This window comes from Vanacampus margaritifer, chromosome 2 (genome assembly GCF_051991255.1).
Source record: "Vanacampus margaritifer isolate UIUO_Vmar chromosome 2, RoL_Vmar_1.0, whole genome shotgun sequence".
Taxonomy (NCBI): Eukaryota; Metazoa; Chordata; class Actinopteri; order Syngnathiformes; family Syngnathidae; genus Vanacampus; species Vanacampus margaritifer.
Window position 1 is genome coordinate 54,047,558 of NC_135433.1, and position 19,087 is coordinate 54,066,644.

Sequence of the window (19,087 nt, forward strand, 5' to 3'; positions counted from 1 at the left end):
TGTTGGCATAAAGAAGGTCCACATTTTTTATTCATTTTCATTGCAGTCTACATGTTGAGTAACGTTGTTAGTAAATGAGAGAGAGGAAGATGATTGAAAGCATCCAGTATGAGGATGCCGGAATGCTGAAATTGTAATCTCATGATCACATCATGCGCGATGTCAGCTGCGTTGGCCGCAGGAACTGAAGGTTGAATGTGAACAAACAACTGCAGTTAGTTTGTTTTGTTGATGGTACATTGATGCTAATGTGTCAGGCTGCTGACTCTCAGGTCAGGAAGTGAAGTACAATACAAAGTATTACTGTATTTAATGTACAAACCCCAATTTCAATGAAGTTTTGGATGTTGTGTAAAGCATAAATTTACAATGATTTGAATATAATTTTCAACCTATATTCCATAGAATTCACTAAAAAGACAAGATATTTAATACCTTTAATACCCAATCATGATAACCACCAGTTTCCAATTAACCTTTTCACGTGTGGAATATTTCAAACAGGAATTGTATTTATTTATTTATTAATAATGACTTGTCCCAGCTTTTTTTTTAGAACGTATTGGAGGCATCAAATACAAAATGGGACATTTAAAAAACTATTTAAAAAAAATAAAATAACGTTCATTAATTATGTTTTCACAACATCCCAACTTCATTGGAATTGGGGTTTGTGTCTGTATGCATGCATAATGAAATGACAGAAAATGCCATTAAACAAGCACAGCAAACACACGGCAACTCGTAATGCACTTTGCATATTTTGATTATATTATCCAAACCAAGAAGCATCTCAGAATAGCCTTTCACACCTTGTTTATTTGGTCCTGTTCAGGACAAATTTCTCCCCCTCGTTTCCTGTGAGATACGCGGTTTTACAAGGTAGCAAGGTCACCAACTGCCTTCCCACTCCTGTTGCCTCCCTTACTGTTGGCAATGAATCTATCAATACTACAGTCAATTCAAAATGGTATTAGAAATGTTCCTGATAGTCTCTATTGTGTGTACAAACATTTTAATCACCAATTTAGAATTCACTCTCAATACTCTTTTAATGAGAAAATGGTTGCATCCTACGGTGCCACCAATTAAGAAAAAAACATCAAGTATATGTTTCTTTTACAATCCCAGGCTGACTACAGAGAGTGGGATAAGCTATAGTTTATTTGTGGTTGCGCTATGTTTAATATGTTCAAATGGTCTGTCAAGTGTGACAGACAGGCCTGCCCCATTATTTGAGGACTGCTTTAAGCACATAGTTTGTTTGGCATTTTTACATCCCCAGTGTTCCTTTCGACAACACAATGTCCAGCGATAGTTTTTTCTCAGCAGTCCTAGCATGACATTTAGCTCTAGGTGTTTGACATTGGTGTCTGTGTGTGTTTTTGTGTCAAGCTAGTAAACGTCTGTCCAGTGATGCCAGTGAGTACACTGAAGAGTTGAAACTGGCTGTGGCCTGGAACAGAGTGGACATCGCCAAAGCGGAACTCTTCACTGGAAACATACGGTGGACGGTCAGAATGATTCTATCTACTGGAACTCAATTGCTCTGTGGAACAACTTAGTACTGCTAGACATACTTATTATATTGATATTGGATAATATTGATGGTTTGGAAGAATATTGTCCAGATATTTGGGAAATGCATAGGGAGAAATGCAGTCCACACACATGACAGAGCCACATTATGAGTTGTCTCTGAGAATGGATTAAAAAAAACAACAACATTTCAGTTCTGATTTTGAGTGAGGCTCAAGAGCATGATTGAAGATGACCCTAGATTGGTCAATCACAGGCCACACTATTCCTAATGACATCACACCAATTGGCAATTTAGACTCTTCAATTAAGATAGCATGCATGAAGACACCTGAATCCCCAAAGTTTGTCCAATGAAGCAAAGGAAGAACATCTAAGTTCCATACAGAGAAGTCCCATCCAAGAATCAAACCCTTTGACAGTGAGGTAGACAATCAAGCCAAATGCAACATTATGCTACTCAGATTTAAGGGTTTACTTTACTTTTTGAGCAATGTTGTTGTGCCATCTCTGCTGACAAAGTGATTGTATTTTCAGTATGAGGACCTGGACGACTCCATGACAGATGCTTTGATCAATGACAAGCCTCAGTTTGTGCGCCTCTTCTGTGAGAACGGTCTGAACATCCTGGACTACCTGACGTACGAGCGCTTGGAGAGCTTGTATCGCTCGCTCCCAGACAGCACTGTCGTCTACACTCTGCTCCAGAGACATTTGAATCACCGCCTGAGCCTGTCCGGATCCCTGCCCAGTCTCAACACAGCCAAAATGGGCCTACTAAATAGCACGCAAAATGCAATGCCTGGGCCTGCTTTAGCCCAAGAGCTTAGCCTGTTTGAGGTGAATGCACCAAAATAGACATCTAAAATCGTCTTTTGCATGTGTTTCACTGCTTACCAATCATCATTTTATGAGAACATGATCATAATAATGTTTTTTGTTGTTGATGCCGCAGGTATCACGAGTGCTGTGGGATCTGCTGGGAGATGTCTGTTTGCATTTCTATTATAGCCCCCTGGGTCTGGACCCCAAATTCAGCCTTCGGACGACCCTCAGAGTCTGTAACCAGCGCTCCTCTTCACTAAAAGTTTTCATCTATACTTAGAGGGGGTCATTTTTTTCAAAAATCAACACTGTACACTAAAATCTCAGTTTTTTTTCTCTCTCAGCAAGTCATCAAGTTGCTGCAGGGGAAATGTGCATACCGTGACCAACGCTGCCAGTCTCCCTGGGCAGCACTCTTCATCTGGGCTGTCCTGCAGAACCGTAGTGAAATGGCAATTTACTTCTGGGAGATGGTGAGGCTCCCAAAGAAAAAATATGTGCAATTAAATATTGTACATTATCATAAATATGATCAAGCCCCTTTTGCTTTTGGACCAAATAATTTGCATCCCGTCACATATGTACTGGGAGTCGAGTGATCTTTGATGCCGTTTGCTGACCATGATGTGGCTTGTATCTTTGTTCTTGGTCAGGCAGGGGAGTCGGTGCTGAGTGCGCTGGGTGGGTGCAAGCTGCTGAGGGAAATTTCTAAACTCGAAAGTGAGACTGAGAGCAAGGTGGCCATGAAAGAACTGGCGCAGAAATTTGAGGATCTTGCACACGGTGAGTCAGAACATAAATACAGTCAGTGTGTTCCAAATGAAACATGGTGTGGTCAGATGATTATTTCCCACATTTATAAGGCTTGGGAAGGCCAATTTGGCTTATCAAAATCACTCTGGTGAAACTCATATCAAAATCTCTGAATGAGTCTGAATGAAGGATAGACGAGTATGAGGAGCAACTTTATCGGACAAAAAGCAAAACAATATCAACTATTGGATGCTGTATCATTCATTTCAAGCCTCGTGTTGCGTTACAAAGAGCAGGTTTGTTCACCTGTCTACTAGTTCTCTATCAGGCATGGCGCCAGGATTTCTTCTCTTTCGGGGTTAAAGACGGGTTTTGTGGCAGTGCTGGGAGAAAAAAAAAAGATTTTCATGACTTGACTAAATTCTTCCATGGCTAAATGCTACCCTCTCTCCATGGTGTCCCCGACATTGAAATTGCCGGTATGTAAAAAAACAAAACAAAACATTGCTTGATCATGCGCCCAGTTCGTTCTGGCACTTAGTGTGAGCAGTTCAGCGTGTACAGTAGCCTACTTTGGATAAATTAAACATTTCTATACAAGTAAACTATATTTAGCATAGCTGATCAAGCAAATGACAATATAGTGCTAGTGGCTGCAAAAGGCGCATTGCAAGCAATGATAGTGGTCTCCATGAAAACGAAGGTTGCCAATATCAAACCGGTATATTTCAAAATAAAAACCGTTGGCGAACTTTTTTTTTTCATATGGAAAGAGATGGATCAAATGATGATAAAAAGTGTGCTGTCTTGAGAAGCTAGCTAACTACATAGCTTGACATGTGTCTGACATTTAAAAGACAAAAAAAAAACAAGCTTGACAAAATAACACTATTTAAACACAAAATGTATTTGCCCATGGTAGAAGTCCCAAAAATAATGTCCAAAAAGCGTATCAAAAATACAGTAAATGAAAGGCAAGTGTGGCTATTGTTTACAAGTACAGTAGCTGTCTATAAACACTGTTGTTATCGCATGAACCACCGTGATCTTGTGGTCTCGCGGGTGCAGATTTCCAGAAACGTAGAACTCACGCACCCCACTCGGTGTGAATTGCAGTCCGTGCGGATGCCGCTCCCTGTCCGTACCGTAGTCAGTGTGAACCTGGCGTTAATCCATTTGACCGCAATATCACTTCATGATACAATACTGCATTACTGCAGCTTTAATGGCTTTGCAGCTTATTTCAAGTTATGTTTTTGTTTTTGTTTTTGCTTTGCGTGGTGGCTGTTATAATTCAACTGGTAGGCTATATGCAGTCATGCTATGCCCTGGCCCACCCCTGCTAACCGAGCTCGGGCTAGGCAATATATCGCACCTTGGTTGGCCATGGATCATTCACACTAGTCCGGAAAAAAAAAACCTTCTTGAATCGTCTGAAGCTTGCTCATAACCTAAATTTTAATTTTAATACAAAGCTAAAAACTTGCTAACCACTGCACACAAAGGATGAAGAATTACAACATAAAACACAGCCACTTGTTACACTTTGGTTGAAGTCACTCGGTTTTTTGTTGTGTTTTTTAAGCACTGTATCATGCAAATAATCACTGCTCATCCTGCCCCGCTATACTTTGGGACCAATGCCGAGTATGGCTTTCATAACCATGATGACGAGAAGCAATACCTATTTTGAATGTTCCCATTCAGCTCTTTGTTCACCAAGGTAAAGGTTCTAGTGCATCATAGGTTCTCACTGAAATTTCACCCCAAAACACAATATCCCAAACTTTTTGTGAACAGTGTACAATGTACTGTATCAGGCTACCAGGTTAACAGCATCTTGACTTCAGATTAGTAGGGAAAAAAACTGGTCATTATAGCCAACTTTGTCCTGGTTCGTCTCCGGTGGAGGTGTGTGGCGTATACACCCCCCACCATTGAGCACCTCTTTTAGCAACAGGCTAAAAGAGTCTATATCACGTAACACATCATATTTAATTATTGTACTTTTTGTCGGCTGTTCAGATGTATTTGGAGAGTGTTACCAGAGCAGTGAGAGACGCTCCTTCAACCTCCTGATAAAAAAGTCTCCAGTGTGGCTTGAAAGTACATGTCTGCAGATGGCAACTGCGGCTGATGCTCGCCAGTTCTTCAGCCATGATGGAGTTCAGGTTAATTCTTACCGTAGCACTTTATTTTATTTTTGATATATATAATCACTGCACTGCATGTGTTTGTCAGCCGTAGATTTTGACTACATGTAAGATTAAATTGAACAGCACACAGAAAACAGCAGTGTTGACTTATAGCTTGGAATAACATCACAATATGTTTTTTAGGGGGGGGGGCCGATACCGATTATTAGTAGCCAAGGAGGCCGATAACCAATATTTGGAGCTAATATTCATTTTCAATAAAAAAAAAAAAAAAGGGGGGGGGGGCAAAAAATATTGCCGTAAAAAAATTTGAAGTACAAATGCCAATCTTGACTTTGCTGTAATGTCTTAAAACATGTTTATTGAAATGGTTTTCAGACTTTTCAAAATGTAGATTTTTTATTTTTTTTTAGCTTAGACAATAGACTTCATTTTAAATTTCTAACAAAAGGTTTAGGGACCTCCCAAGGTTATCAGTACTTCTTAAAAAGTTAAATGGAAACTTAAACAAGTAAATACTATAGCTCTCTAGTTTTCTACAGTAATTTTTTTCCCAAAATTTAAAAATACCTAAAATCTTAAACTTTCACATTTCTTCGTTTTAATGTCGAACAAAGACAAAAGGTTCAGAAGGTTCCCAGGGTCAGCAGCATCTCTTATAAAGTTAACTGAAAATGTAAATAAATAAATTCCCTGAGATTAAGATGGTTTTAGATTTACCTTTTATCGTCCGTCAGATATATTTTTTTAAAGGCCAATACCAATATTTATCAAAATGCAAGATATCTGTTTTAGTATTTTGTTTTATAGTAATTTTAGTAGTGTATCATTATTTTGCATCGTGTTTGGTAAAGCTTCTGCTCTCGTCTGTAGGCATTGCTGTCTCAGATCTGGTGGGGCAGCATGGACAGAGAAACCGAGGTCTGGAAATTGTTGATGTGCTTCTTCATGCCCCCCCTCATCTACACAGATTTAATCACTTTCAGGTCGGTGTTGCACTCTCAGCATTCTCCAGTTTGGTTGTATTGTTTGTGAGGGAAATTCAGCCTGGTGTGTATATACAGGAAAGATAAAGAGGAAGTGGTTACCCCTGTAAAGGTCCACAACATAGAGTCTGACAACTTAGAAGTAAATGATGCTATGGCCCTCTCCCTGGAAGACATTCTACACAAGTAAATACAATACAATTGTTCTAAAACTGAATTAGGCTTGTACCACTGTTTTCCAAACTGTCTTCTTTGTTGTGCACTTAATAGTGATGGTGATGCTGAGGAGGTCAAGGCTCTCAAAGAAAATCTGAAAGGTGGGTTTTGATCAAATATTGTGTGATTAATTTAGCAAATATGACTCAGGTCACATTTTCTCCAGTAAGTAAACATTTTTCCTCCTCTTATTGCTCAATACATAATACAGTGGCCAATGAAATTGAATACATCTCCACTTGATGCTGTCTAACTAATTACCGTGGGTTCGGTTCAAAATCAGCAAACACAGGGCATTTTATTTGGTAGACATGCGGCTGTTTGAAATTGGTTAATATTGTCAAAGGTCATTGTCAATCAACTGTGATAGGCCATTTAAGCATCTATGAGTACCTTGAAAAGCCTTATACAAAATAATTATATTATTATAATATACAGTATATAGCAGTGACTGCATGCCTTTGTTACTAAGGGTGTCACCATTTAATACCAAAAGTTGCAAAACTTTAATCCACAAATAGAAACAATAACACTGTAACTATATTACACATTGTCTGTACAAAAATAAACACATTAAAGACGCATAACCCAGACACAAGGGTTACTAGTAACGGCAACAAAGCATGATGGTAAAGCCTCTTACGATTACCGTTGCTGTCAAGTTAGCATCAGTCAGCTCAGTAGTGCACTAGGTTTCAAAATAAGAACACTAACAGGAAGTACAGTGCTAGCTGCCTTGTTAAGTTAAGTGTAAAATGTCTTATCCCGTTTAATGTACATTTGCTTATTGGCCGTTTTTTGTCCTTTTGCACATTTCATGTTCACATACTTGTTCAAATAAATGCTGATATTTTACATTGATACACTAATAACTGTAAAATTGTGTACGTTCAGTGATGTTTCTGCATTTGGGCAAGTGACGCCTGGCTCCACCAGATAACGCTGTTGAGCATTATGCAGGCTCATAATTGGTCTTCTTTATAGCTAATAATTTATCAAATTGTATTTTATCTATCTTTGTAAGGTAATTTCGCTATAAACATGTATGTACAATACAAAGCCAAGTTCAATGGTCAAAATGTCTAAACTTGGACTGAAATAGAGCCAGCCCATCATAAGCGCCTGTCGAAGTGGATGAGCCACTCAAATCATAGTGCGCATGTCCAAAGCTGCTCTCCATAGACAGCCATGGGGCCACATTAACTGGGCCCATCATCCAATTAAAATACAGGACGGGTGTCACGTGACGTCAAGACCCAATCAACACACGCTCAGTTTTGGCAGATGGCATTATACAGCAGTAAACTAGATTGGCTTTCATCACGAGCAAAAAGACTACAGTATACTTAATACCAAACCAACAATATGAATGAAGCGTATTCGTTGATGACATCATTGCTCAAAAGAGAGCGGCAGCGCTGAAAAAACAGAGGGGGGAAAACACTGCTGTAAGTTCCTTTTGGAGCAAACAAGATTTATTAAATTAGTCATTTTAAAATTAAAAAAGGTGCAAATATATACATTTAAACAACTCAAAATGAGTATTAATGCTCTTTTATTTTTGTTTACGTGTGTAATAATTGAAATTGTAATTCGATTAATTGCACAGCCCTATTTTAAACCATTTGAAGGTTTTTTTACATTCATGAATACATGGTACTTCATTTATATAGCGCTTTTCCACCGGATTGTGATCTTGAATTGAATTGTGTAGGCTTTGCTGCTTGTGGATGTAAAGTGCCCACTGTTGTGCCCCACTCAACTTTTCGTGCCAGAGACGCTACTGTGTATGTTCATTAAAAGGTGAAATAAAGTGGGTGTTGATAGAGTAGTTTTAAGTGACCAGAGCGGATGTATAGCCCTATTGACGTGAAGCTTTGTGCGATTCCGAGACACTTGCCTAGATGTTTGTTCACTGGCCTTCCACTGCTGTCATAGAGACTTTATAGATTGTCTGCAGCCACAAGAGCAGACAGTGATTTACACTTATGTTTTCTGCTGGGAGGCCAGTGTTATTCTAGTTTCCATCTGGTATTTATCCTCATTTTACTGGTTTTATCTTTTCGTTTCAGCCTCTCCACCCTCCAAAAATAGAAGACCATTCATAGTGTCACGGTGGAGACAGTTTTGGTTTGCTCCTGTCATCTCATTCCTGGGCAACGTGCTGATGTACTTTGTGTTCCTCCTCTTGTTTGCTTACGTCCTATTGGTGGATTTCAAGTCCCCGTCTCAAGGTGGCCCATCCAAACTGGAATTTGTGCTGTACTTTTGGGTTTTTACCTTAGTATGTGAAGAGATTCGACAGGTCAGTGGTTAAGAGACAAGCTTTCCCACTCACAGGGGTCATCATTAAAAATGCAAGCTATTTCAGACAAGTAAACATGACTCATCCTCTAAACAAACTCTCTTGCTCTTCGGTTGACAGGGCTTCTTCATGCCCAACAACTTTGTGCTCCAGAGGATGAAGAGTTACATCCTGGATATATGGAATCAGTGTGACCTCACAGCCATTATAATCTTCATTTGTGCTCTGTGCTGCAGGTGATCAACTATATAAGTTTATATCCTTGTAACAGTAGAACGCCTGAAGTTGAACTCTCATGTAGTTTTATTATTCAATAAAAATGTGAACAGAGACTGCATAAAAGTCTGCTGGGCATGTTTTTATGTATGAGTTAACTTACTTTTTTCTGGCTAAACTTTAAAATGGACATTTTATCCTGTACAAGTGTAGAAAAATACAATAAACTAGAAATAGAAATAATAATTTTATAGGGACAGCCAATCACAGTGCACATATAGACAAACGACCATTCACACCTGAACTATTTAGCATTTCACCTACAAAACACGTTTTTGATGGGCAGCCACGTGACAATGATACTTGAAGTATTCAGCCTGTAGCGATACGTTTGCAACATTTTCAATGGTAAAAATGCTAATCATTCTAAATACCGGTATATAAAAATGGGTTAACAAGTGACCCACAAGGAATGTTTTTGTCAGTGGTTCCATGATGCTTGTGTCTGACTTCCCCGTTTTGTCTTTCAGAATGTTTTCATGGTCATTTGAGTTTGGGCGAGTTCTGATGGCCATTGATTATTTAGTCTTCTCACTGCGTCTGATCCATATATTTGCTGTCCACAAACAGCTTGGGCCCAAGATTATCATTGTTGGCAAAATGGTAAGATGTCAAAATACAAAAAAACACATGAACGAAATTTCAAAGGATTAAAATACAACGTAATCACGATTTACTTTCCACAGATGAAAGACATTTTCTTCTTCCTTTTTTTCCTGGCTGTGTGGATCATGGCTTATGGAGTAGCCAACCAGGCACTTCTCTACTCATATGATCCCCGACCTGAATGGATATTTCGACGTGTCTTTCACAAACCCTACATGCACATTTATGGACTACTTCCTATGGAAGAAGTGGATGGTGAGTGTCTCAGTCAAGTGGTCCCCAACCTTTTTTGTGCCATGCAGAGGCATAGCTTGCTATCAGGCGAGACAGGCAATTACTTGGGGGCCCCAGAAGGCCAACAGATTTGACACAAACCACATATCTTTCACATTAGCAGTGCAATGACAATTGACCATCACAAATTCCTTGAAAGGGGCCCCTTGAGCGAAACTCGTCCCTCCCCCAGCTGTTGCTCCTCCTCAGTGGTCGGAAATAAGCTCCGAGCACGCAGTGATTCACTCCGACCGTTCCGAACCTCAGAGTCCTGAGTGAATCAAAAACAGAATAGGCAATAGGCACTCCAACCAAGGTCACGTGCGCCAGTTCGATAAGCAGTAGGAGATGGAAATGGTATTATTAAGATGCGAGGGTTGTGGTCTGGCGGGGGATATATTAACGCTGGCATTCATAGTTTTTGTACCATAGCTAATTTTCAAGTTGGTAAGTTATGATTTTTTTGGGGGGGGTTGCGGTTTAGTGGCATTATAGGTCTGGGGCTTTTCCTAAAGTGGTGGTTTGGGCCTGTCCAGCTATCACAAGCCAAGGCAACCCTCTTCGCCGACTTGAGCGAAGTTGCGACAGCATTTTTTTTTTTAACTTTGGTGTAGAGCATAGGTGTCAAACTCTGGTCCTGGAGGACCGCAGTCCTGCAGGTTTTGGATGTTTCCGTTCTCCAACACAGCTGATATATGATCAGCTCATCAGCAAGCTCTGCATAAGCCTGATAACGATCCTGCTGATTGGAATCAGCTTGTGTTGGAAGAGGGAAACCTCCAAAACTTGCAGATCGACCCATAACTTAATGAATTGATATTCGATAAATAAAAATTGAATTGATATTAATCAAAATATCGATATTTTAAACCAAGCCCTACTGTACGGCTAGGTTGAGAATGCCGGTCATCTGGGAGGGACTCTGAGTCGAGCCGCAGCTCCTCCGTGCCTTGAGCATCTGGTTCGGATACCTCCTGTGTTCCGGGCATATCCCACCGGCAGGGGCCCCCGTGTAGTAGATGGTTGGTAGAAAGGTTGTATTGTATTCAATATGCTCACATGATACTTTGTACCTCTGCATCTCTTTTCCATGTAGTTGAATACTTTCATGAAATCAACTGTACCGACAACAGGACGCTAATTCAAGCAGGAGCAGAGCCCTGCATGAACACCTACGCCAACTGGCTGGTTATACTACTCCAGGCTGTCTATCTTCTGGTTACCAACATACTCTTAATCAATCTCCTCATTGCCATGTTCAGGTACAGTCACAATGATTCATTTCAAACGCATCAGTAGCTTTTCTATGTGGACGATCACTGAGGTTTTAATTTATTTTCCTTTACTTCCAACAGTTACACTTTCAACAAAGTTCAGGACAACAGTGACACCTATTGGAAGTTTCAGCGCTACAGCCTAATTGTGGAATACCACTCAAGGCCTTGCCTGGCCCCACCGTTTATTATCATTTCACATCTTAATGTTTTTATCAAGAGATACATTCGCCGCATCCCCTCAGAAAAGAGGAAGCACTTTGGTGAGGACAGCACAAAACACGTCATAAAAAAAACAACTAAAATAGCAATAACTACCTTGCGCTAGTTTTTAGACGTGGTCTGAGCAGGCTGAACTTTACATTGACTATTTGCCACCAAATTGTCATTCCGCTGGACTTATCTTCAAGGACACATCCTCACTACACCAGAACCCCCAGCGTAGCGCAGTGTTCTTCTAAATTGGCAAACAGGCACAATGAGCGGTGCCTGTTCAGGATCTGCTCACTAATCAGGATACACCAGCATTCCCTGTCTACAAAATTAGAGCCCAAAAACTTACTACATTCCCCTGCTGCGTTCCATTGGTTTACTGTTCCATTCTGCTCTCAGCTTTGGAGCTGGATGGTGTAAAGTCAAGCCGACTCAACATGTGGGAGGCCATCCAGAAAGAGGACCTCCTCTCTGCTCAGAGTAAGCGGCAAAGAGAGAGTGACACAGAGCGGCTTAAACGTACATCTGTCAAGTAAGTACTTCACTTAATACTCCAAAACTGGATAGATATAAATACACAATTTACAAATTCATGATTCATTATCATGAAATTGATTACTTCAAACTTTCCCAGTTGCAACGGGCCTTATTCACTAACCATGCATATGCACCAAACGTCACATTTGGCACTCAAATATCAAATATGTGAATTTGTGCGTATTCTGTAAATTTAGAACAGACTTAGACCATAAAGCTAAAGTCGTAATTTTAACAGTAAACACTTAAATCAAATTTGCTAATGAGATGCCTAATGTCCTAAATCAGGAGTCACCACTCAAGTTCCTCATAAGCAGCCTGCGTGCCTGTTCTAAAAAAAAAAAGCTTACTATTGTTTGGACATTGTGATTTTCTCTAAATGTTGTAGAAGTGATCATTTGACAACGTAAACACTACAGAGATTTATAGAAATAAGGTGTTGCATATTCATATTTAGTACCTGTTTGTGCTGTCTGTGTGTAGGGTGGACACTGTGCTGAAGCAGATGTCAGACAGTCATGACCACGACCGGCGTTTACAGATCCTGGAGACAGAGGTCAGCCATACATTAATCATGTTACAAATGCAAGAGCAATATATCATTCATACCACTTACCTAATACTTACTTCTATCTGGTAGCATTAGTTTTTGTACTTGTCCTCCTTATCCTTTGCTTGACAAATTCATATATAACCTAGCAATTGATTTAAAGATGTAATTAATTGATTTAGATAAACTTACTTACTAAAAGTAAGTAAGTTTCACACCCCCGCCCAAAAAAAGTATATATATATATTTTTTTCGTTGAGTTGTATAGTTGTGCTAATTCCCATCATTTGATCCATTGGCATTCTAAGTTGATACAATGGATGGATGTTTAATTTCGCTCTGTCTCTGTCTTATTCTATCTTTCTCCTGCCCTCCCTCTCTCTCTCTCACTGATTCTCTTTCTCTCATTCTATTTATGTCTCTCCCCTCCCTCACCTAGATGGAGTTCTGCTGCAACGCCCTCTCCTGGATGATGGAAGCTATGTCTCAGAATAATTTGGTTGCAACCAACCGCGCCCCTCCACTCCTAAGAGGTAAAGTCAACTCCCAGATTGAAGAAATTTTACACTTTCTTCAGTAATACATATTCACAATACTGTACCAGCATTGTGGAGATTGTGATTATCTACTGATGAGGTGTCTATTTTACTTTTTCCAATCTTTGTAGATCTGTCGCCAAGCTGAAGCACCTGAAAATGGTTCACACGCGCACGCACGCACGCACGCACATCCATTCACACACTTTACTCAGGGGCAAAGTGTTTTTTATTGTTGTTGTTTCAACTTGCTTTCAATTTTACTTGTTTCACTTTTGTACATTAAATTCATTTTTTTCTTAATTTCAACTCAGACAAATGTAATGTGCACATTTTCAAATAATTTCAAAATTATTTGTAGAGTGGAAAATAAAGCACTTGTCCTGATGATTCTTGATGAACTTATGAGGGGAAAAATAACTTTTCCAGAATCTGCCTGAGCGTTTGTTTTTGCCAACAAAACAATGAATGAAATGTTATGTTTTCGCCATTCAAAATGTCGACTGTGAATGGGATCCATGTGTGTGGGCGTTTTGTGCTGTTGATCAGTGCACGTAGAGGAGTAACAGTTGTAAGCTTTGGGTTACTTTCTGTTAATATTATCAGTGTTCGAATTGATTGAAATTTGACCTCAAGCAATCTGGGCCGCGGGCATTTTCTGTCATGGTGAACTCTCTCCACGCCTGAACTCCTTACAAAAATAAAAAATAAATCTCTGTTTAAATGAACCTGCTTTTCGAACCTCAAATCATCAAATATCAATTATTTAACATAATAATTAACTGACTCACTTTATGCTACAAATGTCATGATGATGTAGTCACGTGACACACGTGGGGCAATTGGAGACTGCCTTGCACCTTCTTTTAAAAAGCATCTTTCCTGACAGATGACAAAAGATTGACAGATTTCATCCAGTTGTTTTGATGTACAATGTCTTGTTGAAGGTTCCGTAAAAGTTTCCTCCTTGTCTGTGCCCGTGGTGACTGAGGCATTCACCACTGCACTGTGCACAACATATTTAAAATGGCAGATACAGTAATTACCACATTTGATTCTAGCAATTGTATATCATCTGGGAGTGATATTGCTCCGATCATGACAAGTTGGGAAAATGGTGTTTATAGACAAATTAAAAGAAAGGAAGAGTGCACATATTTTTGCAGGCTGTCCTTCCCACTTTCTGCATATTGCAGCCAAGAAAGGTGCCTATCAAATACCAGCAGACTGTGAAGAAGCACTTGTGGATATTTAATTTCATTTCATTTTATTTGAAAGGGACAACACACACTAATGAACAATAAATTAAGTTGTAAATACTGTATGCCAGATTCTAGCAGCTGTTGCTAATTTGCATCTGTAGCCCCCTATACATAAATACATTAAAATACAAATCACAAAGCAGTACAAAGTCAAGATGAAACAGATAAGAGCATTGTAATAAGACAACAGAATGTCATAGTAAGACGACATGATAAAAAATATATATATATATAAAAAGAGTTAATGGTCGCACTTCTGACTGTCCTTCAGCCAACATTTAAGATTTTCTTTGAAGGATGAGTATGTGAGACATTCCCTAATTTTGGAAGGCAGACGGTTCAAAAAGTAACCCCCCCCCACAATCACACACACACATACACAACAGACAGCACATTCCTCCCAAACGCGGTGCGCCTGTGGGGAATCTCGGAGTCCCCTCTGTCACAAACCGTGGTGGTCTTGCCTCTCACAGTCCTTTAAAAAAAAAATCTTTGAGCGATGTTGGAGCAAGACCATGGAGACACTTATATATAAAGCGGGCAAATCTTAAAGTCCTAAAGCTACGGAAGCTTAAAAAGTTGTGCTTTTTGAGAAGACTGCAGATGTGATATGAGAGGTTTTTTTTGTCATTTTTTTGGGGGGTTGAGTAAAAATTGACTTAATAAAAACAGAATGAGGCTGACTGAAATTGGAACTAAAACTGTGACTAAATTTAAAAATGGTGAATAAAATTAACACTACTCCAAAGTAGGGGAGGTCCGTATGGATGAATTAAACCTCTTCATAATCAAGGTCAGTTGAGCTGGATGCAGTTTTAGAAACTCGAAAAGTGTTTTATACAACCAGTAGCCCTTCACCCTTATTGGATATCTGTGACCTAAATGAGTGAGACTCTTACAAGACATTTTGCAAATTCCTAGTTCTGATTTTTGGAGGCCACATGCAACATAAGTTGAGTCTTAACAGCTTTAGTAATTTGTGTTTTCTTAAGTTGTTCTTTAAATGTTTCCAGAATCCTGCTCCCGAACCGTTTAGGACATTTATCCAGAGATCAACCAGCAACAGTAGAATAACACGAGGAACATTGACCCAGAAGGGACGGGGGGTTGTAAATTAGCATTTGCTAAACTCTGTATGCCCAACATCAGCTGCTAGCTCTGCTTAGTGTGTATGTCTGATTGCATTGTCCCTGTTAAATAAACTAATAAAATGAAATATAGATTGAAACATTTAGACAAAATAAACACATTGATATCTTCCTCGACCATTCTTTCTCTTTAAAAAAAAATACTCAGTGATCTAAAAATATTTTTTGTGCTTTCCCTTGTACACTGACACACACTGCTGTGCTTGCCTCCTTTCCCCCCTTCTAATTATGATAATTTAACATTAAATGTATTTCTGTGTGATACAAAGAATGGTTTGCTTAGTTCAGTCGAAGTACATGGTACTCTCATGATCTTGGCTCAAGGCTTGCCCCCACTTTAGCCAGTCCTTACATGGAAAGAGACGGGGCATGGGATCGTATTGAGGGAAGCAAATGAACCCTGTGGGGGGAATGCCAAATCCACTTGATGAATGGACCGATGCAGCACACTGTGCTATTTATCTCCTTCACCTCACGGCACCTTTTCTGACAGTTTATTTGTATTTTATTAAATTTTTTATAAGAGAAACATTTATTTTGATTTGTTTTCCCCAATATACATGTGCAAATCTTTCTACCTCATCAAAGATTATTCTAAGTTGCTCAGATGATGATGATTTGGATAACTATTTTTAAGTGGTTACATATAACACTATGGGTCAAGTAGGTCAATGGAGGCAGAGTGAGTGGCACAAGAAATGTCTTTGGCATGTCTGCTCATCTCCACTTTCAACCACTTTGCAGTCCTAACACAAGCTCCTTCTCCTCGCACTTTCAAACTCAGCTGTCTCCCACTGCAGCCCGTCTATCACTTTCTTCTAGCACTGTGACATGTGGTGAGGGCCATAGCTGGTGAGGCACTGACATGAAATTCACAATTACAAGTTTATGAGCCAAACAAATTGGTGTAATAGTCTTTATTTGAAACACACACGTAATATTTGGCCATAAGTAATATTGCATTTCCAGCAGCTTGGAGACAGTGTATTGTGTCTATTGTAATTGCTTACTTTTCAATAGGCTACTTGTTAAATTACTAAGTGATGGATGAATAATAATAATAATAATAATAATACCGGTAATTTTTAGACAGTAAGGTCATCCTTAAGGATGTGACAAAAAAAGAGCAGTACACCGTTTTTCAGTGACCGAATGATTTAAGCAGATTTTTAAGGTTCAGCATTGGATAGATGTCTTTTTTAGATTATTTTTATGGTTTTATGGTTTTAACGTTAGGTCTAATAGCATCCATGTTTGGCTTTCATTTGGAGCAACATTTTAGAGCATATTGCAGCTGTGATAACTATATTTTGCATAGGAGAACATCGACATCTTGAAATAATCACCTAATTCGTTTTTTCACATTTTTCAGGGAACACAAAAAAAAAAAACATTTGCATCATAAGGAGATGATTTATGTAAAAAAATATGTTTGCAAAAAAATTACTTAGGCATTTATTTTAAGAGGGTGATGATGACTGATGACATGATAACTTTGTGCTGTCATACATTGCCTTCCCTGTGGCAGAGTATTGTTCCTCATCTCATGCTTTTTTATTTGTAGTTTTATGCGATCAGCAAAACTTAATGTGTAACACAAAAATGTATCTGACAATTAATATGGACCATTAGAGTGCATTATAAAAGAGTTTTAAAACTTATATCGTCACCTCCCTAAAATAATGGTCCAAGGCAAATTTTCATTTTTCTTTCTTTCTTTCTTAGAAAACACAAAAAAGGTGTCCAGCACCCTGAGAAGATTTAAGGCCTTTTTCTTATTATTTTTTATGTGTGTGGTCAAAATATGACTGAGGTCATTATTTAGAGGGATACAATATTGGAGACATGAAGAGAGACTGCAATTGGCCAGTGTTGGGAAAGTTCATTTTCTACGCAAACTAGTTCAAACTTCAGCTAAAATATTTTAAAATTAACTATGAATATATATATATATATATATATATATATAGTAACCCATTTGAGTTGATACGGTCATACTATGGCTTGTGTAAATATGAATAGCGACTCTGTGATGTGAGTCCGAGCTGTAAAAGATAGATGGATAGATAGATAGATAGATAGCCAAATTGTGCTTTTGAAAGCAACATTCCCCATGGTAGCTCATTTCACCCACGTGCACGCACTAATAATTAGGATGACGATGCGTGACATTGACTGCAAAATGAACTTTTATTCTAGTCACAAGGTTAGCCCTGTATATATTGTGTATATAGATAGATAGATAGATAGATAGATAGATAGATAGATAGATAGATAGATAGATAGATAGATAGATAGATAGATAGATAGATAGATAGCTTTCATCCTGGTCTAAGACTTGACAGAGGCTTTTGGATACTGTGCTGCTCGCACACCAACGCAGCCCGGGAGGCTCACATTACACTGACTGTGGCGTTGTGTGGTTTTAAATAGTACAGTTGTCAACTCCCCCTTGCACAAATCCATCTATTTTGAGGATGCTGTGTAGGGGGAGGGACAGAGCAGTAGCTGGTCCCCAGATCAGTGTCTGGGCTTGGCGTAAATGCCCTGACTGCATCAACATTATGGTGGTACTGGATGCAGGCAGTTAAATGTTAAATTGTTAATAAAGTCATCTAGTAGCTTAGGAAGTATAGCCCAGCAGTTTGAGGCATAGCTGGCAATCACACCTTGTGTCACTTAATGCTCATTACAATACATTACACCTTAAATGAGTTGTGAATGCTTGTTGAGGGCCTACAACTGCATCAAGACTGGGTAAGAGGGTCAAAGGTATCCAACCACGGGTGTACCCAGCAGATGTCATGGCACTGTGTATTGTGGGATATATGAAGCCAGTCATGAATATGGGCCAATATACCTTTTGTTGCTGAGTGTAGTGCTATGTAAGTGATTAAGGGTCTGGGCTATGGACTAAGATCCAAAAGAGTTGGTGCTAAATTGTATGATCATAACGATAATAAAATTGATATAAATCCAATGAATTATTTAATTGGATGATGCCTGTTGTTGTCATATTTATGAGTTAAATACGATAATATCCACACAAATGTTCATGTAGCTCAGATCGGTCTGTCTGGGCTGGACTTGGGACACGGTACCAGCAGACTTATGGTGTAGATGATTTTCTGCTACTAAATTGTCAGATACGCTGTTTGCAGGTCCAAGAACACACCCTCGCTACGCTGGAACATCCAACTTGGCACAGAACTGTCAGCTGGTGTAAATTCCCAACCAGGCACAGTGAGATTTGCGCATGCATGAAAACCAGGATACACCAGCATTTCCGCTGTGCAAGTACATCTCCAAAAATAGATCCCTTTATGTTATAGTACGGAAGAGGATTAGGGCCAGTGAAGAGGGGGGAAAAAGGTTGGTAAGATTCTGACTTTATTCTCAGCATTCTGACTTTAAAATCAGAATTCTCACCTTATTCTCAGAATTCTGACTTTAAAGTGAGAATTCTGAATTTATTCTCAGAATTCTGACTTTCTGACTTCCTCCCACAATTCATAGCTCTACATCACAAAGTCAGAATTCCCACTTTAAAGTCAGAATTCTGAGATTAAAGTGAGAAGTGAGAGTTCTCACTTTAAAGTCAGAATTAATTAAAATTATAGTCAGAATTCTGA

At 39.1% G+C, this 19,087-nt stretch overlaps 1 protein-coding gene across 3 annotated transcripts in view; it reads left to right on the forward strand.

Annotated features, from left to right (window-relative positions):
• trpm4a (transient receptor potential cation channel, subfamily M, member 4a) overlaps window positions 1–13,476 on the forward strand; it is a 46,610-nt gene extending 33,134 nt beyond the window's left edge. For all 3 annotated transcript variants that reach the window (XM_077557289.1, XM_077557290.1, XM_077557291.1), the window contains 19 exons: window positions 1,396–1,514; window positions 2,077–2,379; window positions 2,495–2,596; window positions 2,709–2,837; window positions 3,018–3,147; window positions 5,143–5,288; window positions 6,147–6,259; window positions 6,338–6,445; window positions 6,530–6,576; window positions 8,548–8,780; window positions 8,901–9,016; window positions 9,527–9,659; window positions 9,743–9,917; window positions 11,032–11,197; window positions 11,291–11,472; window positions 11,822–11,954; window positions 12,443–12,515; window positions 12,949–13,042; window positions 13,177–13,476. In XM_077557289.1, coding sequence (XP_077413415.1) covers window positions 1,396–1,514; window positions 2,077–2,379; window positions 2,495–2,596; window positions 2,709–2,837; window positions 3,018–3,147; window positions 5,143–5,288; window positions 6,147–6,259; window positions 6,338–6,445; window positions 6,530–6,576; window positions 8,548–8,780; window positions 8,901–9,016; window positions 9,527–9,659; window positions 9,743–9,917; window positions 11,032–11,197; window positions 11,291–11,472; window positions 11,822–11,954; window positions 12,443–12,515; window positions 12,949–13,042; window positions 13,177–13,193 — 2,519 coding nt within the window. In that variant the 3' untranslated portion in view covers window positions 13,194–13,476. The remainder of the gene's footprint in view (window positions 1–1,395; window positions 1,515–2,076; window positions 2,380–2,494; window positions 2,597–2,708; window positions 2,838–3,017; window positions 3,148–5,142; window positions 5,289–6,146; window positions 6,260–6,337; window positions 6,446–6,529; window positions 6,577–8,547; window positions 8,781–8,900; window positions 9,017–9,526; window positions 9,660–9,742; window positions 9,918–11,031; window positions 11,198–11,290; window positions 11,473–11,821; window positions 11,955–12,442; window positions 12,516–12,948; window positions 13,043–13,176) is intronic.
• Window positions 13,477–19,087: the final 5,611 nt, after the last annotated feature.